Raw genomic sequence first — 26,706 nt, forward strand, 5'->3', positions numbered from 1 at the left:
GGCTGCAGGCAGCACAAATCTTATTGTGTAACTCCCTGACTAACTTCTCATATTAAGAAATTAGCACAGAATATTGAGTTAAAAAATGATATAATGTTAAAAGATAGGCTTTCACTTGAAGGAATAATATATTTATTTTGCTCAAACCTCTCACTTAAGGTACATGAGTTCCATTATTTTTTTATATCCAAATTTCCCATGGTGACTTAAGAGATTTACTGAGCATATAATATGTGGTTGAGGGAAAGAGATATATCATACATTACATGAACATAAAAGTTAGTGTGAATAGTCAGTAACACTTAGATCAATCATGCGTCTCTGATTATGCAATAAATCGATAAATACCTTGGTAGCCAACAATCTTGTAAGGTATATTTCTGATACCATTTTACTTCCTCTATCCCCTTCCTTTTGGTCTCCATGTTCATGGTTCTTGACTAAATGCCAAACTTTAACCCCACTTTCTAAATCTGGTGTTATCATGGGAGTGCGAGAGCGCAGGCTGTCAGGGCTTCCAGTATACTTGATCATATTCTCTGCAAAAGACAAAGAAAAAGAAATGCAGATTTTCATTAACCAAGCATCCTTTAACTAATTCACTAAGAATCTTCTGAATTAGCTGTAATATTGACAATCATCCAGGAGCAAACAATGAACCAAGGAAAATATACTGTTAGATGCAGAAACACTTGGCAGTTTGCCTTCTGTACCAATGGAATGACACAAATAAGAGTCACAGGACTGATATACATTGAGTGAGTGGGCAATGTATTTCAACAAAATTGACAATTTAAATATACATATTTTAAATATATATATATATATATATATATATATATATATATATATATAGTGAGGCAGTGACAGGTACTTCATGTGAGGGATGCGCACAGAAGCGTATTGAGGCCTCTGGAGTGCATTGCAGTCACAGGCATAGCTGTGATTGTAGTGCAAAATAAAAGTAATTTTGGTCTTGGACAAGCTATTTGCCCAAGGCAGATTTAAGAAAATCCATCATGGGCTTTTATTTTTGTAGTGAACTACAAGATGGTAGTGGGGCAATTCGCTCCCTACAGACTGGGTACTACAAGTGGCCAATGGCCACAGATTCCATTTAAAAACCCTGCAGCAAAAAGTTGGGTATGTCTGTCTTGGTTTGCAAACTGCAGGGGTCAGCCTGTGTGAAGTAACACGGAGCCAAGCTAAGCCAAAAGGCCTGGCACCCCTCAGAGTGACACGGCGGTGCAGTCACCACAACCGGTTTTGGATATCGACTGTCTTGATTCCTGGCTGCGATCCAGAGGATACCATTTTGTTTTCCATGTGTAAGTACGTTGGACACTAAAGACACTTTGTTTTCAACTTTCCTTTGGCCACTGCCTATTTGTCACACTGCACCAACCCGGCTGCATTATAATGCCATATCTCTTGTCTTCTAATTATCAGTGTTCTCTTATTAAAAGATGAGGAGCAAAAACTTTTAAAAATATCTTGACACTGTATCTATTATTCTAAAAGTGTACTTCTACTGCTCATTGTGATTCACTGCATGTGTTATGCCATGCTGTATTACATTCTGTAACACCGGTCTTACACAAGAAGCTGGCAGAGATGACAGCACAGTAAAACATGAAGTATTGTCTTTTAGCTATACATTCTTGATAGTTTAGTATTAGCCAATGGAAAGAATGTTGCACAGTTTATCTGTAAATGTACTAAACAATGCACTTTACTGATATTCAGAATTGATCAATAAGAATAAGTGTTAGCTTTTGCACAGTTTATTAGTCATTTAAATAATAAACCTATTCATCAATTTATTAGCATGGTCTGTGAACAAATATCTGTGTAATTTTGTACCACGATTATATCCTTACCCATATTTACCCAGGAAGGTGATAGACGCAAATTCCACTTATAAAACCTATTATGATAGTACCAGAATTATCAAGTGGGTACTTTTGAGATAAATCACTATTTTCAAAGACAGGTTGGAAATCCCACTGAGTAGTAAAAGCCTTTAAAGGAAACCTGTCATCAGATTCATGTTATCTGAACCACGGACGACATGAATCAGCCACTGGCTGCGAGGTAGGTAGAAGTCAAGACTCTATAACACATAATCCATGGATTTTAAAACTTTGTATGCTGTAGCATTTCAGAATAAAACATACCCGGCTGTTGTTCGGGCAGCATTAATCTGATGACAAGTTACATTTAAATACAAGAAAAGGTACTTTAAGAAATTTGATTTTGTTAATCTTACCGGGTGATTACTACATTTACTCTAAACATACTATTAAACTAAGATGTCTTGGAAATGCATTACAAAATATACAGTTAGGTCCATATATTTTTGGACAAAGACAACATTTTTCTAATTTTGGTTATAGACATTGCCACAATGAATTTTAAACAAAACTATTCAGATGCAGCTGAAGTTCAGACTTTCAGCTTTCATTTGAGGGCATCCACATTAAAATTGGATGAAGGGTTTAGGAATTTCAGCTCTTTAACACGTACCACCCTGTTTATAAATAGACCAAAAGTAATTGGACAGATTCAATAATTTTAAATAAAATGTTCATTTTTAGTACTTGGTTGAAAACCCTTTGTTGGCAATGACTGCCTGAAGTCTTGAACTCATGGACATCACCAGACGCTGTGTTTCTTCCTTTTTGATGCTCTGCCAGGCCTTCACTGCGGTGGTTTTCAGTTGCTGTTTGTTTGTGGGCATCTCTGTCTGAAGTTTAGTCTTTAGCAAGTGAAATGCATGCTCAATTGGGTTGAGATCAGGTGACTGACTTGGCCATTCAAGAATATTCCACTTCTTTGCTTTAATAAACTCCTGGGTTGCTTTGGCATTATGTTTTGGGTCATTGGTCGTCGTTTCATACTACAAATGGACAATCGGTTTTGCTGCATTTGGCTGGATCTGAGCACTCAGTATGGCTCTGAATACCTCAGAATTCATTTGGCTGCTTCTGTCCTGTGTCACATCATCAATAAACACTAGTGACCTAGTGCCACTGGCAGCCATGCATGCCCAAGCCATCACACTGCCTCCGCCGTGTTTTACAGATGATGTGGTGTGCTTTCGATCATGAGCTGTACCACGCCTTCGCCATACTTTTCTCTTTCCATCATTCTGGTAGAGGTTGATCTTGGCTTCATCTGTCCAAAGAATGTTCTTCCAGAACTGTGCTGGCTTTTTTAGATTTTTTTTAGCAGAGTCCAGTCTAGCCTTTTTATTCTTGATGCTTATGAGTGGCTTGCACCGTGCAGTGAACCCTCTGTATTTACTTTCATGCAGTCTTGTCTTTATGGTAGATTTGGATATTGATTCGCCGACCTCCTGGAGAGTGTTGTTCACTTGGTTGGCTGTTGTGAAGGGGCTTCTCTTCACCATGGAGATTATTCTGCGATCATCCACCACTGTTGTCTTCTGTGGGCGCCCAGGTCTTTTTGCATTGATGAGTTCACCAGTGCTTTTTTTCTTTCTCAGGATGTACCAAACTGTAGATTTTCCACTCCTAATATTATAGCAATTTCTTGGATGGGTTTTTTCTGTTTTCTCAGCTTAGGGATGGCTTGTTTCTACCTGCATAGAGAGCTCCTTTGACCGCATGTTTACTTCACAGCAAAACCTTCCAAATGCAAGCACCGCACCTCAAATCAACTCCAGGCCTTTTATCTGCTTAATTGAGAATGACATAACGAAGGGATTGCCCACACCTGTCCATGAAATAGCATTGGAGTCAATTGTCCAATTACTTTTGGTCCTTTTAAAAACAGGGTGGCACATGTTAAGGAGCTGAAACTCCTAAACCCTTCATCCAATTTTAATGTGGATACCCTCAAATGAAAGCTGAAAGTCTGAACTTCAACTGCATCTGAGTTGTTTTGTTTAAAATTAATTGTGGTAATGTCTAAAACCAGAATTAGAAAAGTGTGGTCTCTGTCCAAATATATATGGACCTAACTGTACAATCTATTTGCCTTTAAGATGAACATGACTTGCTGAAGGTCACTTATGTACCGAAAAATCATCTTTAAAGGGATGGCAGCCAAAATAGTTGATCAATACTAAATAAAATAGTGAGCAATCAATCCCCATTTTACTGTTTGTAAACAAGATACAATCTTTGTTTACACATTTATTTATGAACGCTAAAGGATAATAGACTGCAAGCCTTGGGCTATCTATTCTGGTTATGCTCCCTGGGAATAAGGCATGACAGAGTGAAATGATTAACTGAAAGTCAGTATGTATTGAAGGCAATTTATAGTTCATGTGGTGTGTATTGTCTACTTCTTAATCAACTCCGGACAAAGAATCAATGAGAAATACAGTATGAGGGTTACGTAGCTATAGCATTGTAATTTAAAGCAGATGCATCAAGTTGAAAAGTATGCAGACATTAAATAATTCTATAGTAGGAGAGCAATAGTTTCAAATGGCCACTGTTGATTCTAGAAACTTATTACATAAATCAATAGTATAGGTGAATATAAGAAACTTTGTATTATATCTTATCAAAAATATATGCTTCTTTCTCCAATTATGAGTCACTTATTCCCTTTCCCATGTCTCCTAAACTCAACATCCACTCTACTTATTCCCTTTCCCATGCCTTCTAAACTGACCGTCCACTCTACTTATTCCTTTTTCCATGCTTCCTAAACTCATCATCCACTCTACTTATTCCCTTTCCCATACCTCCTAAACTCACCATTGACTCTACTTATTCCTTTTCCCATGCCTCCTAAACTCACCATCCACTCTACTAATTCCCTTTCCCATGCCTGCTAAACTCACCATTGACTCTATTCATTCCCTTTCCCATGCCTCCTAAGCTCACCATTCACTCTACTATTGTTAGGGCTAGCGGAACGCACCGAGTAAAAATAGATGTTTATTATAAATGGTTTGTTCGCAGCCCGGGGTCCACCATGCAGGAGGAACCTGCTGCTAGTGAATGGTGGCACTGTTTGGCGGTATAGACTTGCTCTGTTACCTCACAGAGCAGCCGTGAGAGGAAATCACTGCGCCCTGTTAGCCTCACAGGAGCACAAGCTTACTGCCGAACTGATAGCAGTCAGTGGTTATGCACACACGCAATCTCCCCACCGGAGGTGCCGGTATTCTAGGGGCTTATTTCAGCCGGGTCCCTGAATACGTTCACACAATCTCCTCACCGGAGGTGCTGGTATTCTAGGGGCTTATTTCAGCCGGGTCCCTAAACACATTCATGCATAACCATAATGGCGCAAAGCACTTATTTGGATTGATACTAGCGCATGGCCGTGTGGCCATGCGAGCCTTATATTGCTGCAGCAAGTACAAGACCTTCCTAGAAGGACCAATGAGAGGCTGCCACAAAGCCAGAGCACCTACAGGACCTTCCTGAAAGAACCAATGGACTTAACTGCAGTATCTGACCATGTGACCCTCGATCTCCACTGAGAGATCTTATTCTGGGCATGCTCAGAATGAGAAAAGCAGGACTTAGTCCTAGAAGCATCTGCTCGCCGCTGCCCAGCACTGGCTTCAATGGCAGAAGCAGGAAAAGCAGCAGTAAGTCTTTGTACAGAGTGGGACTGAGCAAGACGCTGGGACTGACGTCTCCGCTGAGCAGACTCCACTGCGGCAGGAGAAGAATGGGAGACCGCAGCGGAGATGGCCCGAGATTCCCCCTTTTCAGAGGCGGGAACTCGACTCCTAACATCTATTTCCCTTCCTCATGCCTCCTAAACTCACCATCCACTTTACTTATTCCCTCCCCCATGCCTCATAAACTCACCATTCACTCTACTTATTCCCTTTCCTATGCCTCCTAAACTCACCATTCACTCTACTTATTTCCTCTCCCATGCCTTCTAAACTCACCATTGACTCTATTCATTCCCTTTCCAATACCTCCTAAACTCACCATTCACTCTACTTATTCCTTTTCCCATGCCTCCTAAACTCCCCCGTTACTCTACTTATTCCCTTTCCCATGCCTCCTAAACTCACCATTCACTCTACGTATTCCCTTTCTCATGCCTCCTAAACTCATCTTACACTCTACTTATTCCCTTTCCCATGCCTCCTAAACTCACCATTGACTCTATTCATTCCCTTTCCCATGCCTCCTAAACTCACCCTTCACTCTACTTATTCCCTTTCCAATGCCTCCTAAACTCACCATTCACTCTACTTATTCCCTTTCCCATGCCTCCTAAACTCACCATTGACTCTATTCATTCCCTTTCCCATGCCTCCTAAACTCACCATTCACTATACTTATTCCCTTTCCCATGCCTCGTAAACTCACCCATCACTCTACTTATTCCCTTTCCCATGCCTCCTAAACTCACCATTCTTTCTGAAAAAAACAAAAAAAACAGGTTAAGACAGACTTCCAGCACAGTAAGGTTTCAGATTTCATCTCCTAATATACTTTAAAGCCGAAGGGAAGGAAAGACATGATGAGGAACACTTGGCCTTGCCTTGTAAAGATAAGACAATAATAGGTAGATAGAGCTGCAACAACTGTTTTACCTCACTCCATAGCTGGATTCACAACCACACAGCTAAGTACTGGTATTTAATGTCTTCTATGCTGCTGCTGCTTCTCTCTGTGTGCTACATAGAAAAAGAGCAGCAATCTATCTCTCTGTGTGTGGAAGACATTATAGTAGCTAGTATCCTCCCACAAGCTCAGACAGAACTGAAAACTAGAGCCCACAGAGAGAAAAACTGTGAAAATGCAGGCTGCACTGGAGAAAAAGAGTATTAGCAGTCATGTACACACGTGACAGACTATTCTGACAAATTATTTGAAATAACAAGTACAAAGTAACACCAAAGAAACAACATCTTGCAAGAAGACATTCAGACGTTTTCAGAAGACAATTCATCAAAGACAAAAGGAACAACAAAAAGTAATCGTTAATGGTCATTAATTAGTTTAAAACAGATTTGCAATCTGGCTTTCCAATATTACTGGACTCTTGATTCTTCTGAGTCATCAATTAGTCTACTGAGCTTGACATTAATACAGCTATTTACACTGCTGCCGCAGTACTAATTACAATTGCTCTCCACGGGGATCATTCACAAAAGTGCTGCTTTTGTTGTTTACTACATATAAATCCACAGCTCTATGATGTACCCACACCTTGGGAGGGAGTATTTATACTTTTATTTTAATATTAAACTTGTAATTCTTAAATCAGTAATACCACTACACTGAATGGCAAGATGTATAATTATTACTGATTAAACACAATTTTTTTTACATGATATTGAACTTAGGATACACAAGTTTCACTTTACAATTCATCGGCAGTGCAATAAGCTCACAAAGCATTTCAGCGACAGTTCATGAAAGATTACTTAAGGGCGTGAAACCATTCAAGCATGGATTGCAAAAGTAGGTGCAATGCTTGAAATCTCACTGCAAGAATATATTTTTCACTGCAGTAGATGGTCACATCCCCCTTAACTCTTCCACTGAGCATAAAAATTCCATTTACTTTAACAGCAGAAAAACTAAAAGGAATTTAGTTGAATTATTTTGCTGAACGTCAGAACGACACAATGAATCCCAAGTACCACCTCATTGCAGATTTGTATTCCACCGTTAAAGTTCTTTGATTTCTTTGCATGCATTTTCCATGTGTGAAGATTTTATTTGAGGAAATGAATGATGCTAATAAAAGCAATCACATAGATGGATATTGCTTTCAATATAAGTTTTGTATAAAGGACAAAATGTTACACAGATTGCACAATAAATATGTTTAGAAATGTAATAAGGTTTAATACAGTTGTGCTCAAAAGTTTACATACCCCAGCAGAATTTTGTTTTCTTGTCCTTTTTTCAGAGAATATGAATAACATCAAAACCTTTTCTTCACTCGTGGTTAGTGTTTGGGTGAAGCCATTTATTGTCAAACTACTGTGTTTTCTCTTTTTAAATCCTAGTGACAACCCAAAATATCCAAATGACCCTGATCAAAAGTTCACATACCCTGGTGATTTTGGCCTCATAACATGCACAGAAGTTAACACAAATGAGTTTGAATGGTTACTAAAGGTAACATCCTCACCTGTGACCTGTTTGTTTGTAATCAGTGTGTGTGTGCATAAAAGCTGAGTGAGTTTCTTGGATCCAGGCAGACTCTTGCACCTTGCATCCAGCCACTGAAGTCTTTGGATTGTGAGTCATGGGGAAAGCAAAAGAATTGTCAATGGATCTATGAGAAAAGGTTGTTGAAATTGTATAAAATAGGAAAGGGATACAAAAAGATATCCAAGGAATTGATAATGCCAGTTAGCAGTGTTCATACTGTGATTAACAAAAACATAACCACGGTGAGGTAGACCAACAAAAATGTCATCTACAACTGCCAGGAAAATTGTTTGGGATGCAAAGAAAAACCCACAAATATCATAAGCTGAAATACAGGACTCTCTAAAAAATAGCGTTGTGGCTGTTTCAAGATACACAATAAGGAGGCACTAGAAGAAAAATGAGCTGCATGGTCGAGTCGCCAGAAGAAAGCCATTACTGCGCAAATGCCACAATGTATCTCGCCTGTAATATGCAAAACAGCACAGGAACGAGCCTCAAAACTTCTGGAACAAGGTAATTTGGAGTAATGAGACTAAAATTAAATTTTTTGGCCACAACCATAAACTTTACTTTTGGAGAGAGGTCAAAAAGGTCTACGATGAAAGGAACACCATTCCTACTGTAAAGCGTGGAGGTGGATTACTGATGTTTTGGGGATGTGTGAGCTACAAAAGCACAGGAAACTTGGTCAAAGCTGAAAGAAAGATGAATGCAGCAAGTTATTAGCAAATACTGGAGGCAAATTTTAAATCATCAGCCTGGAAGCTGCACATGGGACGTACTTGGACGTTCCAAAATGACAACAATCCAAAACACGAGGCCAAGTCGATCTGTCATTGGCTACAGCAGAACAAATTGAAGGTTCTGGAGTGGCCACCTCAGTCTCCTAACCTCAATATCATTGAGCCACTCTGGGGAGATCTCATGCGCGCAGTTCATGCTAGACAGCTCAGTAATTTACAGGAACAGGAGGCTTTTTACCAAGAAGAGTGGGCAGCTTTACCATCTGAGAAAATAAAGAACCTGATCAACAACTACCACAAAAGACTTCAAGCTGTCATTGATGTTAGAGTGGGCAAAACACGGTATTAAGGAATAGGGTATATGAACTTTTTATCAGGGTCATTTGGATATTTTGGGTTGTCATTATGATTTAAAAACACAGTAGTTATACAGTAAATGGATTCACCCAACCACTAACCATGAGTGGACAAAAAGTTTTGGTGTTATCATTCATATTCTCTGAAAAAAAGCCAACAAAGCAAAAATTCTGCTGGGGTATGTAAACTTTGGAGCACAACTGTATGTACCATGTTAAAAGACATAGGGCTCTGATTAGGTGGTCTCGTGTAAGACATTTGTATTAGGTCTTTAATTTATTGTAATACTGTTATTCAACAAGGGGTCTTTGAGTTATAGATGGGCAGATCGATCAGCAGATGACCAAGTTTGAGTCGAATTTCCTGAAATTCGCGGTTTCACGCAAATATAAACATTTTGATATTCTATTCACAAAAAAAACTTGCCACTCACGATTTCAAACACTGCTGAAGCATCTAAGCATGGACTTCCGTCATTTTGTTTTGCCCCATGTGTTTCCCATGATATACTGCAGCAGTAGTCTCTTATTTACAGTGGGTTCCTCTCTCTTCTGTTGAGTGTAAGCTCTTATAGTCAGCAGGGTACACTCGCTCTTACTCTCTTTCCTGCAGAGTGTAAGCTCTTATGATCAGCCGGGTCCACTCTCACTCTCTCAATCTCTTCGGAAGAATAGAGTATAAACTCAAAGGGGTCCTATCTCATCTCTTCCCCAAGTGTATTTTCCCATCAATTAAGACTTTTCAGTACTGAACTGAGATTGGCACAAATGTATTCAACGCAAATCAAATTTTAAGGGGAAAATTCATCATAGTCGGCGCGTTTGAATTTGAAATGACCCACTCATCTCTACTTGGAGTGTATTTATTATCAAATAGTTTGAAACCATTAACCAACTCAGAACTGATTCAAGCACATTTAAATTAGGATACCTATACATTGAAGCAAGCACCCCTGTAATATCTCTTGAACCTAAACCTTGGTTACCATGATAGTTTATCCTCCCAAGACCAAACTTAATAACTACCCCCAAAGAGTTCTTATCGTCAGTCTACAGCAATTATTTGCTGTTGAAGAACTTACTAGGAACCCTCAATAGTATTTAATGGTGCAAATTTATGCTATTTGTCATTTCATCAAAATCCTTTCTCCTAAAATCTCATTGTCTTCATCTCTTAGATCTATTCTGTCTCAGACTTAAGGTACCGTCACATTAAAGGTACTGTCACACTGAATGATATCGCTAGCGATCCGTGACGTTGCAGCATCCTGGCTAGCGATATCGTTGAGTTTGACAGACAGCAGCGATCAGGATCCTGCTGTGCCATCGCTGGTTGGAGCAGAGAGTCCAGAACTTTATTTCGTCGCTGGACCTCCAGCAGACATCGCTGAATCGGCGTGTGTGACGCCGATTCAGCAATGTCTTCACTGGTAACCAGGGTAAACATCGGGTTACTAAGCGCACGGCCGCGCTTAGTAACCCGATGTTTACCCTGGTTACCAGCGTAAACCTAAAAAAAAACATACACTACATACTTACATTCCGGTGTCTGTCCCCCGGCGCTGTGCTTCTCTGCACTGTGTAAAGCGCCGGCCGGAAAGCAGAGCACAGCGGTGACGTCACTGCTGTGCTTTCCGGCTGGCGCTCACAATCAGTGCAGAGAAGCACAGCGCCAGGGGACAGACACCGGAATGTAAGTATGTAGTGTTTTTTTTTTTTTACGTTTACGCTGGTAACCAGGGTAAACATTGGGTTACTAAGAACGGCCCTGCGCTTAGTAACCCGATGTTTACCCTGGTTACCAGGGGACTTCGCATAGTTGGTCACACAGACAGCTCTCCAGCGACCACACAAGCGACGCTGCAGCGATCAAGATCGTTGTCTAGATTGCTGTAGCATCGCTAAATGTGACGGTACCTTAAGCGACGCTGCAGCGATCTAGACAACGATCCCGATTGCTGCAGCGTCGCTGTTTGGTCGCTGGAGAGCTGTCACACAGACAGCGACCAACGATCCCGAAGTCCCTGGGTAACCAGGGTAAACATCGGGTTACTAAGCGCAGGGCCGCGCTGACACCGCAGTTATTCCATGGCAGTTAGTCAGGGCAGGAGTCAGGTAACCCACACTCTGCTCTCCCTTCTATCCATGTGCATTATTGCTATCATCCTATGCTCCCTTGCAATCCACATTCACCGCCCAATCCCCCCTCAATCACGACTCATATACATCAGCTCCTCTCTCCTTCCCTCTCCCATGTACAGCTCCCATGCACTTCTCACCTTCCTGAAAAACCTCAGTCCATCTTACCCAAACAGACTGCATAAAAAAACTTCATACAATCCCAAAAGCTACTTGCTTTTTATCTTCCTACTCCTGCTGATATCAGGAGACATCTCCCCAAACCCTGGTCCACCATCCACCAACCTCAACCCCTACCCTACCTCACATCGAAACCTTACTAATCTTACTAATATTAATTGCACTCCTTCATCCCCTCCTTCTTTTAATTGTGCCCTTTGGAATCCACGGTCTGTATGTAACAAGCTTCCTTTCCTACACAATTACTTTCTGAAAAACTCTCTGAATCTGCTGGCCCTCACGGAAACCTGGATTCAGGATTCTGACACTGTCTCTCCTGCTGCCATTACCCATGGTGGCTTACAATTCTCCCATTCCCCGAGACCAACAAACAGACCTGGTGGTGGAGTTGGCATACTCCTGTCCCCACAATGCACTTTCCAGGTCATCCCCTCAGTTCCATCACTCTCATTCCCTTCTTTTGAGGTCCACACCATCAGGCTCTTTCGCCCCCTCTCCCTCAGAGTAGCGGTCATATACCGGCCCCCAGGCTCACCCACCCGCTTCCTGGACCATTTCTCTGCCTGGCTGCCGCACTTCATGTCCTCAGAACTACCAACCCTTATCCTGGGAGACTTCAACATCCCCATTAACAGCCCCACTTCCACATCTGCATCCCAGCTTCTGTCACTAACCACTTCTCTCGGCCTCTCACAGCTCTCAACCTCTGAGACACACAAGGACGGTAACACCCTGGACCTGGTTTTTGCCCGGCTCTGCTCAATCTCCTACATAGATAACTCACCGCTTCCCCTCTCTGACCACAACATTCTCTCCTTCACACTCACATATCCTCGCTCACCCCAGCACCCTCCTACACACCATTCAGTCAGAAATCTACAAGCCATTAACCCTCTTACACTTTCAGACTCCCTATGCTTATCATTGTCCCCAATCTCTTCCTTTTCCTGTCCTGATCTGGCGGTACATCACTTCAATGACACTCTTAGAAGCACCCTTGACCAAGTAGCTCCCCTCACCCTCAGGACCTCCAAACACAGAATAAAACAGCCCTGGCTCACATCGCAAACCCGATTTCTCCAGCGATCCTCTAGGTGTGCTGAACGCTTATGGAGGAAAACACGCACACCAGAAGACTTCATACACTTCAAATTTATGTTAAGGACCTATAACTTTGCCCTTCACTTCGCTAAATAGACCTACTTTACCACTCTGATCTCCTCACTATCCAACAACCCCAAGAAACTTTTTGACACCTTTCACTCCCTCCTCAGGCCAAAAGCACAAGCCCCTATCACAGATATTTGTGCTGGTGACCTGGCCTCCCACTTTATAGAGAAAATAGACAATATCCGTCAGGAAATCCGCTCCCAACAACTAAGTTCAGTGACTCCCATCCCTCCCCTCATTGCCCCTGGCTCACTCTCCACATTCGATCCCATCACAGAAGAAGAAGTCTCCAAGCTCCTCTCCTCTTCTCGTCCGACTACATGCACTACCGACCCCATTCCCTCACATCTCCTCCAGTCTCTCTCTCCAGTTGTCACAAGTCACCTAACTACAATCTTTAATCTCTCCCTCTCCTCTGGCATTTTCCCCTCCTCCTTCAAACACTCTATCATTACTCCATTACTAAAGAAACCCACCCTCGACCCATCCTGCACAAACAACTACAGACCGGTCTCCAATCTCCCCTTCATCTCTAAACTCTTGGAGCGCCTGATATACTCCCGCCTTACCCGTTACCTCTCCACTCACTCCCTCCTAGACCCTTCACAGTCCGGTTTCCGCCCCCTACATTCGACAGAAACTGCACTCATCAAAGTGACCAATGACCTTCTGACAGCAAAACATAATGGTGACCACTCTCTGCTCATTCTTCTCGACCTTTCTGCAGCTTTTGACACTGTTGACCACCCTCTCCTGCTCTCTAGGCTCCAGTCACTAGGCATTAAGGACACTGCTCTCTCTTGGTTCTCCTCCTATCTTTCCGACCGCTCCTTCAGTGTTCTGTTCTCTGGCTCCACTTCATCTCCTCTTCCTCTCACTGTTGGGGTACCTCAGGGCTCAGTCCTTGGCCCCCTTCTGTTCTCTCTCTACACGGCCCCAATTGGACAGACCATCAGCAGATTTGGCTTTCAGTACCATCTTTATGCCGACGACACACAACTATATACGTCATCCCCTGACCTTACCCCCGCTGTACTACAGAATGCCACTGTGCCACTGACTGTCTGTCCGCAGTCTCCAACATCATGTCCGCTCTCTATCTGAAACTCAACCTCTCCAAAACTGAACTTCTTCTGCTCCCACCATCTACTAACCTCCCTAAATCTGACATTTCCCTCTCCGTGGGTGGCACCATAATAACACCCCGGCAGCAGGCGCGCTGTCTGGGTGTTATGTTTGACTCCGATCTCTCCTTCACCTCCCATATACAATCTCTTGCCCGCTCGTGCCGCTTACACCTAAAGAACATCTCTAGAATCCGCCCTTTTCTCACCATGGAGACAGCTAAAACCCTCACGGTCGCCCTGATCCACTCCCGCCTGGACTACTGTAACGCTCTATTAATTGGCCTCCCCCTCACTCGACTTTCCCCTCTCCAGTCCATCCTTAATGCAGCAGCCAGGGTCGTCCATCTGGCTAATCATTACTCGGACGCGTCCGCTCTTCGCCAGTCGTTACACTGGCTGCCCATTCATTACAGGATACAATTCAAAGTACTTGTTCTCACCCACAAAGCTCTCCACAGTGCGGCACCCCCTTACATCTCCTCCCTCATTTCTGTCTATCAGCCTAACAGACCACTGCGCTCTGCAAATGACTTTCGGCTAACCTCTGCACTAATCCGTACCTCCCACTCCCGACTCCAAGACTTCTCCCGTGCTGCGCCAATCCTCTGGAATGCTCTACCCCAAGATATTAGGACCATCCATAATTTGCATAGTTTTAGGCGCTCGCTCAAAACACATTTGTTCAGAGCGGCCTATCACGTTCACTAATCAAAGTTATGTTATGTTTGTGTGTAGCCCATTCACTATCCCCATCTATTCCCCAACCCCTGAAGATGGCTGGACCATGATTGTAAATACATCATTGTAAATACACACCTGTACTTTGTATCTCCCCACCTCATTGTAGATTGTAAGCTCTCACGAGCAGGGTCGTCTTATTTTGCTTTAATTATTGTATTGTTAACGTTGTTACTTATGACTTTTGTGTTTGAAACTGTTAAACTGTAAAGCGCTGCGGAATATGTTGGCGCTATATAAATAAAGATTATTATTATTATTATTAGTAACCCGATGTTTACCCTGGTTACCATTGTAAATGTAAAAAAAAACCACTACATACTTACATTCCTGTCGCATCCCCCGGCCTCAGCTTCCCTGCTCTGTGTAAGCGCGCTTGCCGGAAAGCAGAGCGGTGACGTCACCGCTGTGCTTTGCTTTACGGCCGACCGGCGCTGACAATGGGGGATGCAAGGAAGCTGACGCTGAGGAACGTGACAGGAATGTAAGTATGTAGTGTTTTTTTTTTACTTTTACATTGGTAACCAGGGTAAACATTGGGTTACTAAGCGCGGCCCTGCGCTTAGTAACCCGATGTTTACCCTGGTAACCAGTGAAGACATCGCTGAATCGGCGTCACACACGCCGATTCAGCGATGTCAGTGGGTGATCCAGTGACGAAATAAAGTCCTGGACTTTCCCCAGCGACCAACGATCTCCAAGCAGGGGCCTGATCGTTGGTCGCTGTCACACATAACGATTTAGTTAACAATATCGTTGCTACGTCACAAAAAGCAACAATATCGTTAACGATATCGTTATGTGTGACGGTACCTTTACACACCAAAACTTGTCATGACAGTCCCTCTATTGACACTTCATTACCAGTTTCCTAACTTTTTGAAGAATATTGCAATGACACTTTAATGGTTCTGCACTTGCTAGAATACAATATCTATAGTATTTGACTTTTTTTGGTCTTCTACTAAAGAAGGTGCCTATATTGAAGGATGATATTGATGACCTCCAGTCTGGTTGTAATAATAATTTTGTCGAAATATCACTCCTTTTCTGTTATACACATATTGCTATTGTCAATGTAAGTAATGACCTGTGTATGAGATTTAAGGGGCTGTGTTGCAATTCTGCTGTATTTTATATGGAATTGTGCTGTATTTTTCAGACAGCCATATTAGGAAATATCTTGATATTGTTTAGAATGTAACAGAAAGACTAAATTAACCCAAACTTTGTACGGCTAAAACAAAAAATGAAGAGATTAGATTGGATTGATAAGTTGGTGTACTTATCAAAATGGTTGGGTATGTATATATCACCCCTTCTCTCTTTTTACCTAGTCCCCTCTTAAGTTTCTAAAAATCCATTGAACAGATATAATATTATGTTAAACAATGTAACGCTTTCATCTTTCTTGTTTCTGTAATAAATAAAGAATATAGAAAAAAAAAAAAAAATTAAAAAAAAGGTTGTGTATGTGCTGAAGATTTGGAGGCCTGTCCGTCATCTGGAAGTTTGCCGACACTGGCATTTCAATGGTTCTTTATTTGCTGGACTACCCTACCTGTCTTAGAGGTTTGTCATTTTCAGTTTCCTACAGATGATTATACCTCAAAATTACATTAAAAATTACAGTCTCCTGTCTGTACTTAACAATACTGTTGTCAAACTATCATCAATTATAAAGAGAAACAGAGCCGATTAAATCATTTAAATAACTCATTTATACAACATTATTTACAATGTAAAATCTACTATATAATTGTCTAAGGGTCACTTCCGTCTGTCCTTCTGTCTGTCTGTCTTTCTGTCACGGATATTCATTGGTCGCGGCCTCTGTCGGTCATGGAATCCAAGTCGCTGATTGGTCGCGGCAAAACAGCAATGACCAATCAGTGACGGGCACAGTCTGGAAGAAAATGGCCGCTCCTTCCTTCCCGCAGTCACTGCCCGGCGCCCGCATACTCCCCTCCAGTCACCGCTCACATAGGGTTAATGCTGGCGGTAATGGACCGCATTATGCCGCGGGTAACGCACTCCGTTACCGCCGCTATTAACCCTGTGTGTCTCCAACTTTTTACTATTGATGCTGCCTATGAGGCATCAATAGTAAAAAATCTAATGTTAAAAATAATAAAAAAACAAAAAACCTGCTATACTCACCCTCCGTTGTCCGCCGAGCCGCTCGCGACCGCGAGGCCGCTAAGTCTTCTGGGTAATTTCGCAATGCATCGCCGGGAAAGGAAGATGGCGGCAGCCGCGCGCTCATCGCCTGCGCCAGATCCGAAGGTGAGTATGTTACAACTACAATGGGCCCTTGGATCCGAAGGTGAGTATGTTTATTTTTTATTTTTTAACCTGTGACACACGTGGCTGGGCAATATACTACGTTGCTGTACAATATACTACGTGGCTGGGCAATATACTATGTGGCTGGGCAATATACTACATGGCTGGGCAATATACTACGTGGCTGGGCAATATACTACGTGGCTCTGTGCTGTATACTACGTGGCAGGGCAATATACTACGTGGCTGGGCAATATAATATGTAGCTGGGCAATATACTACGTGGCTGGGCAATATACTATGTCACTGGGCAATATACTACGTGACTGGGCAATATACTACGTGGCTGGGCAATATATTGCGTGGCTCTGTGCTGTATACTACGTCACTGGGCAACATACTACGTCGCTGCAGCCAATATATTGCGTAGCTCTGTGCTGTATACTACGTCACTGGGCAATATACTACGTCGCTGTGCAATATACTACGTGACTGGGCAATATACTACGTGACTGGGCAATATACTATGTGGCTCTGTGCTGTATACTTCGTCGCTGTGCAATATACTACGTCACTGGGCAATATACTACGTGACTGGGCAATATACTACGTAACTGGACAATATACTACGTGGCTCTGTGCTATATACTACATCACTGTGCAATATACTATGTCGCTGTGCAATATACTACGTGGCCCTGTGCTGTATACTACGTCGCTGTGCAATATACAACGTGGCTCTGTGCTGTATACTATGTAGCTGTGCAATATACTACATGGCTGGACAATATACTACGTGTCTGTGCTGTATACTACGTCACTGGGCAATATACTACGTGGCTGGGCAATATACTACGTGGCTCTATGCTGTTTACTACGTCACTGTGCAATATACTACGTCGCTGTGCAATATACTACGTGGCTCTCTGCTGTATACTACGTCACTGTGCAATATACTACAACACTGGTCAATATACTACGTGGCTGGGCAATATACTACGTGGCTGGGCAATATACTACGTCACTGGGCAATATACTACGTGACTGGGCAATATGCTACGTGGCTGGGCAATATACTACGTGGCTCTGTGCTGTATACTACGTTGCTGTGCAATATACTACGTCACTGGGCAATATACTACGTAGCTGGGCAATATACTACGTAGCTGGGCAATATACTACGTCATAGGGCAATATACTACGTAGCTGGGCAATATACTACGTGGCTGGCCAATATACTACGTCACTGGGTAATATACTACGTGGCTGCCCAATATACTACGTAGCTGGGCAATATACTACATGGCTGGGCAATATACTACGTCACTGGGCAATATACGTGACTGGGCAATATACTACGTGGCTGGCCAATATACTACGTCACTGGGCAATATACTACGTAGCTGTGTAATATACCACGTGGCTGGGCAATATACTAGGTGGCTGGGAAATATACTACGTGGCTGGGCAATATACTACGTGGACATGCATATTCTAGAATACCCGATGCGTTAGAATCGGGCCACCATCTAGTGTTGATATAAAAGTTCAAAATGTTCAACGCCTATAAAAAATTCAGGGAATTTTGATATGTTATAAAAGAATCCAAACACTGAGAATATTCATATTATTAGTTTATGTAGTACATGGCTTTACATTACACGTCAAACAATTGTGAAGTAAAGCACTAAATTACACACCATGTCACTTTAAAAAGACAAACGGATGTAAGACGACGATTTACTGTATATATAGCAGATTCCAAAGCTTGAAGTGATACTGTATCATTATTTTTCCCAATTAAACAAGCATTGAGTCATTTCACTTAACTGCTACCTGTCACCTTCCTGACAGGAAGAACATGTCTGCAAGAGCTTGCCAAACGTATTATAACTTTATTTAGTATTGTAGTTTTAAGCTCCGGCTCACATGCTGGTTAAAAGCACTTAGTATTATTTTGCCCTAAACCATACAATGAGTATATTATAAATATCACATAAATGCCCTTATGAAAGCTGCCAGGTGAAAACCCCTGATTTTTTCAAGAACCATTCTGTTTAGAAACTCAGCAGCAACAATAATAAGCAAGAGTCATAAATGGAATGGTGGTTCCAATGTCAAAAGCAAGAGTGAAATAACGCCCAAGTAATTATAGCCTAACATATCCATCATATTCAACGTGGATTGCATTGTAATATTCTGTTTATTATTAGAGGAAAGGACACCAATATTAAAGTACTCAATGGGAATGCATGGGTAGTATAAATCCAGCGATATGTGCCACTTTGTGGAATATGTTTTATTTTTTTCCAAAGTCGAAAACTAGGGCGCAAGTAGAGTGCACTGCTGATTAATAGGTTGAGCATTAGAAATGGTTTTTTTTGGGAAGATGAACCCTGTATTATTTTATACTCTGGTACTGATCAAGCGAATAGTTTAACCGATGAGACATACTGTTGAGCGTCTAATCTTCTGCACAACCTGTAGAAATGAGCATGCACTCAGACTAGGTGAGATAGGTGAGCCCTTCACACTTGCCCCATGACGATCCTTCTAGCCCCTCACTAGTACCACCCTGTTGCTCTAGAAAATCCAAAGATTCTGAGGCACTAGAGAAAATAGGGATAAAACAAAACCTTTATTCCATTATTCTATCCTTAAAATTCACATGGTGACATACAGTTGAGGTAGACAAAGTAATGTTTTGGCCCAAAAGGGCCTTTTTCAAGCCAGAATTACAATAAAAATTACAGCCATCCTGTTGCTCTGTTCAATTATTTGGGGCAAAGAAACTGCAATGTGTATACTGTTATTATTTCTGAGATCCCGATAGTTTTTTGAGGGACATGATCACGAGTCTGTACAGGGTTTTGCCAGTACATTGCAAAATAGCATTGAATTTGTGAAAAACTGGTCTTCTAATTCCATGAAAAGTAATAGTGGATGCAAGCATTAGGGGAAAAAATCACTATAATGCTGCACAGGGCATCATATAATCTAAGGCTAACTCTGCAAATGATTACATATTATACTGAGGCAGGGATTAGTGTAATATACTCTTTGTGTTAAATATACAGTATGCATTTGTATTTTTGAGGTAGAAGAACCTATTTTACAGAGTGTAGTTATACTGGTTTGGGCATGATTAATGAGAAAATGTTCTTACTTTTCTAAATGTAGCGCTTGGGATATGATTTTAACACCATCGAATATTATAACCTCTACATTTCTTTACACCTGTTAAACTACAGAGGTTCATAATTTTTGATCACAAGTCTTGCTCAGACTTTGAAAAAGGTAATAAAACAATAAGACATTCCTAGTCTAATTAAAGTATTCACATGCTGTACAGAGCGTCCCAATGCAGCGAGGTCAGATCATTATGCAAAAGAAAAAAAAAAAACGGGGAAGTACCAATGCTGTTTTTCTGGCAATGCTCCACTGAATGAAATTAATACTGCTAATTACATCCCTGTAAAGTTTAACCATGTTTAATGATGTATTTTATGTGGTTATTAACACACAGTAGCATTAGAGATGATTTTTCCACTCTCTTAAAGAGCACTGTTAATGCTTCCCGAGTTCCATTATAATTACCGGGTAAGTGTCACGTTCATTTACAACACCGAGTGCTGTATACGGAAATTGATGATTTCTCATCCTCTAACTTTTTTCCCCAACTTGGCAATAACAAGGAAGAGAAAATATCTTTGAAAAGGTCACAGTGCCTTTCATTAATTGCAGCAACACTTCAGAAATTAATATTAATGAGTCTTCCTGGCTCATTCGCATCAGTGGATGGTGCTCCCCAGGAGATTAAGTGACTGCAGTATTCCTGTTATATGCAGTGAGGGGATTTCACTACTTCAGTGTTTACTATGGAAGTGATAACCATGATCTTACATGTACATTGTATGTTAGAACTCTGAACAAATCCAATAGTTCATTCTTTCGAAAAACAACTCAAATATATTTAAGAATAAATATTACAAATGATCAATGTAGTGAGATGACTTGTCACTGACACAACTACGTTCTCATTGTAGTGAAATGTTGTTGTTAATATCATTAAATAGCTACGGTATATGAGAAATCTATGACCCCCCAAAATTTTTTTTGCTCAATATAACCTTAAGGTTAATGTATTAGAACAATGTATTGTCCATTACTGTTTTATCATCATTACTCTGCTACTGAATGCAGTATATACTGTGTTTACACTGGATGCACAATTATTACGCAAGTGAGTAGAGATGAGTCAACAAATTCAAGTGGAATTGAATTCTTTTAAATTTTACCAAAATCTTCATTCGGCAAAGTCTGGATTTTTTGTAATGCACTTCCGTATGGGTTCCGCTAAATTATGATCATTGACCTCCATTTTTCTGAACCATAATGGGCCATCAAAAGGTTAACAAAATTAAAAATTGCTTTACTTAGCTGATCGCTCACATCTTCGGCACGTCCATTACTCACAGCAACCGATAGGGTCCTCTCCCCACTTTCTGATCTCTCACCACTCATAATGGAATCTTAGGGCCTCTTGCCCTGTGCCATACTTCCATAGGAGTGATGACATCCAAGAGGGTTTTGTGCATTTATGCAGGATTTCACTATAATGTCATGAGGTCGTTGACATCCCGTTCACCTGCACAGAACCCTCACGGGTGCCATGGCACTCAAAGGTCTGGCACAGTGTGAGAGGGCCATAGATTCTAACATGAGCACCAGAGGATCAGAAGATGTCACTGAGAAGGGTGGCGGAGGGATGGTGGTGAATATGGGAGCGGGCAGAGACGTTAGCAGAAGGTGAGTATAACAATTTTTTTTGTGCATACTACTTTTGCAAAGACCACAAACCATAATAAGGGACATTAAATTTGTGAATAATAACTTATCCACAAATGAAATTTTCCTGGAAAAAAACATGAAACTGGCAAATTCGAATTTTGCATGATCTAGTCTGTGCTCATACTCTGTGCTCATAGGCTGTAATGGTTCTCGGCAATGTGAGTCCTGTTTACAAAGGATGATGCACCACTGAGATTGATGATCTTTGCACTGCACAAAAGTTCATTTCACACAATGAACGTGCTTTTTGCCCTTTCATCAGGTGATCAGCAGCCTTTTTACATTGAAAGATTATCATTAAAGGGACTCTGTCACCTGAATTTGGAGGGAACAATCTTCAGCCATAGAGGCGGGGTTTTCGGGTGTTTGATTCACCCTTTCCTTACCTGCCGGCTACATGCTGGCTGCAATATTGGATTGAAGTTCATTCTCTGTCCTCCATAGTACACGCCTGCGCAAGGCAAGATTGTTTTGTGCAGGCATGTACTACGGAGGACAGAGAATGAACTTCAATCCAATATTGCAGCCAGCATGCAGCCGGCGGGTAAGGAAAGGGTGAATCAAACACCCGAAAACCCCACCTCTATGGCTGAAGATTGTTCCCTCCAAATTCAGGTGATAGAGTCCCTTTAAACGAGAATTGTTTAGAATGCTCGTTTACAATTATCCTTCAGTGTAAATGTCATGTTTTCACCACTTTCTGTAGTCCAGATCTGATTTTATATCAAGTAATTACTCTGCATAAATTACTAAATATGTGGCATTACACTTTGATCAGCTCTTGGTGATCCGATAACTTTTATTTTGGTATCAGCTTCAGCTTATATAATTCCGAAAAGGTCAAATAACCTTAAATGAAAAATATACACAAGAACATTTAGCTAGCCTACTTAAGAATCAACCTATCTACTAAGACTAATGTATAGCAAAAATCAGTGAATGATGTCTTGTTGTTAAAGCCTCTAATCCTTTATTTGTAGTTAAGAAACTTTCAAAGCAAAAAAAATTATTTAGTTAAGGATTTTTTCAACAACTAAGGTACCATGCAGCGATGCAACCATCAATTAATGCTGTAGTGATAATTATACAATTTATTAACCTTTGAATTAGGAACTTTAATTATTGTTAGGGGAGAATGTTCACTTTTTGGAAATATAGATTAAACTTCTAAAGTGCATTTCTAAGTGGGTAAGCACATACAGTAATTATCATATGCTCAAGAGCAAATTAGATTATGAAAACTAATAGTTTTTTATATATATATCTTGTTCTATTTAAACTACATGCATAGCAGTATTCCAAAGCATTACTGTCAAACATGATTTTGCTTCCATTATTGGTTGAAACTGCAATTTCCTCAAACTATTTCAACGTTTCCTTCTGTCTGTGCCTCTATCTATGGTTTCTCCTGATTTGCATCAATTGTATTATATCACATGTAACTTACAGAAAATAATGAATGCTGGGTGTGGTCTCCAACATATAATAGTGCTGCCCTGTTACTGTAATAGAATTTTTAAGCCTTGACTTATTCAAATTAGTAGAATTTTCGCAATGACATGAAACACGCAACCTTCCGTATGCTACAAGCTTAATAAAGCCTATACCTTTAGAACAGCTTTTTAAGCTTAAGGTGATTATACATGTGACAGTTTTTGGCTCTCACATGTTGGTTGTTTGCACATCAGCTATCACTCACTATACACTGGAACACTCAGTTTTCATGTGTTTTCAATAGGAAGAGAGAGGAGAAGCTGTTTGGCAGCTACTTGTGGACCAGAGGACAAAAGGGTGACGGCATTTGAATTAAAAGTGCCTAAACCTTATTTCTCCCTGATATAATCTCTCTGGAGAAAGATTGAAAACACGTATACACATTAGATGTTTAGCCAGTCCTCTCAACATCCACGAGTTTGGCCAACTTTAATGTCTTTGGGACATCTTCGGGTTAAGCTTCTTAACACCTTGTGCTCATAACCTCCTATTTCCAAAGTGTGAGAGATAAAAGACCCCATGCCTGACCACTAAAAATACCTTTAAAGCATTTTTTTTTCTGATGAGACTTCTAGTTTCTGCCTCTATAAATATTTTTTAACATATTTTACTTTTACTTTCTCCTCCGTTATGTACTCTTTTATTATTAGGGAACAGTATATCTCGTTTGTTGAGGATCAATGCTGACATTATATACTGATGTCCCTGTTATAGACCAAAGTCTCTCTTTTGTTCTTTTGCGCATATTATTTTGATCATGCTTTTCATTTATTAGATAGTGAACTGAAAATAATACACTAGTAACCCAAACTGTTTGGTCTTCCTAGAAATATCTGTAAAACATAAATTACTATCCTTAGGACCATATGAGAAAGTTTTACTTAGTTATCCAAAATAAACAGAAAGTTCACTTGCTGTTCTTTAAATAATGGCTATTTAAACCGAGAATTTTTACATTTTGCATTGAACCTTGTGCAGATTTTGCTTAAGGATTAATATTTTTAGGACAAAACATTATTAAGGTCAATCATACTGTATATGACCACCCCAATTTTACAAATAGAGATTCCAAAATTAGTAGGAGGTAGAGTTATCTCCAGGCACTATCCCCCCAGAGGCTGGGAGAGCTCATTTATATAAAGTGATAAAAGATGATTTCTCAGAGCCAACACAGCTGATATGAGACACACAGGTAGGACTGTTTTCAGCATTCTATAGCCTGCATGCCCATATTAATAGTTTAGATAGGTCAAATGTGGTGACGGACTCCCTTTAACTTTAGGCATTGTAGTAAAAACAATCATAGCCAAATTCAAATACCTTGTCAGCCAATAATTCTATCAACCATTTTTTTCTTCATTCTCCATGAAACAGAAAGCAGCAGCAAGACAGTGCAATATTTGTTACAGAAAAGTGTGAGTATCACAAACAATTTTTACATGCCACAATAATACAGCACCGTGTTGCAGCAGCTAGTATGTAACATCCCATTTGACGTGGGTTGAATAATTGGGCACCCTTTGCCTCTGGCAAGCTTATTAATTGGATACATGAGGAAAGAGTTATGGTATATATACCACATCACTCATCTCAGTGACAGCAGGATCATGTTACCTCTGACAGCAGCTCTGTCATTTTGAGTCAGTGTTCTGCACAGAATGGTCTGCTTAATCAGTAATGACTAATAGGCACAGCCGGACATACTGCCGCTGCAGCCGCTGCAACTGCAGGTGGAGGGGGGCCCCGACAGGAAGGGGCGCAGTGCCCATAGTGGCAGAGTATGCAGCCGCCATGGGGCCACTGAGTCAAGATTACAGGCGGAAGATAGAGGGGCGGGAGTCATGCAGGATCAGGCCCCTCTCACTCCCTCCAGTAATCATGAGACTACCCAGAGGCGGGGAGAGAGCAGCGCACAGAGTGCAGGAGTTCAAAAAGGGGCATGTCATGCAGAGAGGGATCACTGCACGAGGCAGCACGGGACAGCAGGAAGCTGATATCAGTCCTCTCTGCTGTGTCTTCATCCCCGACAATGGTTTCTGCAGAAATCTTCAGCTGTTCTCTGAGGCTGACCTCCTCCATGGATCATCTGATCAACTGAGGTCATAAATTAGTATGTGTGTGTTTGTATATGTACATATGTGTGGGTGTGTACCGTATATGTATATGTGTGTATGTATGTATGTGTGCATCTGTGTATGTATCTGTATCTATGTGTATGTATGTACGATATATGTATGTGTATAACTATGTGTATGTATGTGTATCTATGTGTGTGTATCTATGTGCAGTATATGTATATGTCTGTGTATGTATGTGTCTGTACATGTGTGTACCTATATGTGTGTATATACGGTATATGTGTATGTATATGTGTGTACGGTATGTGTATACTATCGGTGTATATAAGTGTGCATGTATGTATGGTATGTGTATATGTATATACGGTATATGTATGTACGGTGTATGTGTGTATGTACAATATATGTGTGTATGTATGGTGTATGTGTGTATGTATGTACGGTATATGTACGATGTATGTGTGATCCATCGGATTGTGGATAACTTGCTGATCACTGGGGATGCGACCTCTGGTCCTCCCCAGAAATTCTGAGAACAGGGGTCTGCAGTCTCATCCTAGATGGAGCAGATGCTTGGCCTCTGCTCTATTCATTATCTATAGAGCTGATGAGCGGCACTCAGCTATTTCCATCAATTCCATAGACAATGAATAGAGCAGATACCAGATGATATAGATACCTGACATATAATGTAATATAATATACACATGGTCGGGCTGTGCTGGTTCCAGCAGTTCTCACGTAACCATGAAGAGGCACTTTGCACACTTGCTGTCATGTGCCGACTATAGTGTCAACCATGTCTGCGGTGTTCTATTCATTGACATAGCCGACACTAGTTGTCACCTGACTGCAAGTATGACTGAGCTGAAAGCAGCAGAACCGAATGCTAATGGAGATATATATACGTATAGAGAGAGAGAGTGAGAGAAAGAGTAAAAAAAAAGAAAAACAGCACAAAATAAAAATGGAAAAAAAGTGGACTTTATTGCCCAATGGCTTGTCGACGTTTCGAATGTAGTATCTTTTCTCAAGACTCAGGCACCATTGGGCAATAAAGTCCACTTTTTTCTATTATTTTGTGCTTTTTTTACTCTATTGTAAGAAACCAATGGATTGTTGGTTGGAAAAGCTTTGCATATTAACTGAGGTAACTGTTTGGTGCTGTTCCACTTTTTCACTATATATATATATATATATATATATATATGTAATCTTTCTTTTTCTATAGCGCTAACATATTCTGCAGCGCTTTACATTTTTGCACACATTATCATTATCATTCTATATATATTACACATGCATTATATACAGTACAGACCAAAAGTTTGGACACACCTCATTTAGAGATTTTTCTGTATTTTCATGACTATGAAAATTGTACATTCACACTGAAAGCATCAAAACTATGAATT

General features: G+C 40.9%; 1 protein-coding gene across 2 annotated transcripts in view; it reads right to left on the minus strand.

Annotated features, from left to right (window-relative positions):
* Positions 1-26,706, minus strand: part of PLXNA4 (plexin A4) — a 1,110,285-nt gene that overhangs the window by 39,014 nt on the left and 1,044,565 nt on the right. For both annotated transcript variants that reach the window (XM_069765352.1, XM_069765353.1), the window contains one exon: positions 349-539. In XM_069765352.1, the coding sequence (XP_069621453.1) occupies positions 349-539 (191 nt within the window). The remainder of the gene's footprint in view (positions 1-348; positions 540-26,706) is intronic.

Source organism: Ranitomeya imitator, chromosome 4 (assembly GCF_032444005.1).
Source record: "Ranitomeya imitator isolate aRanImi1 chromosome 4, aRanImi1.pri, whole genome shotgun sequence".
Lineage (NCBI taxonomy): Eukaryota > Metazoa > Chordata > Amphibia > Anura > Dendrobatidae > Ranitomeya > Ranitomeya imitator.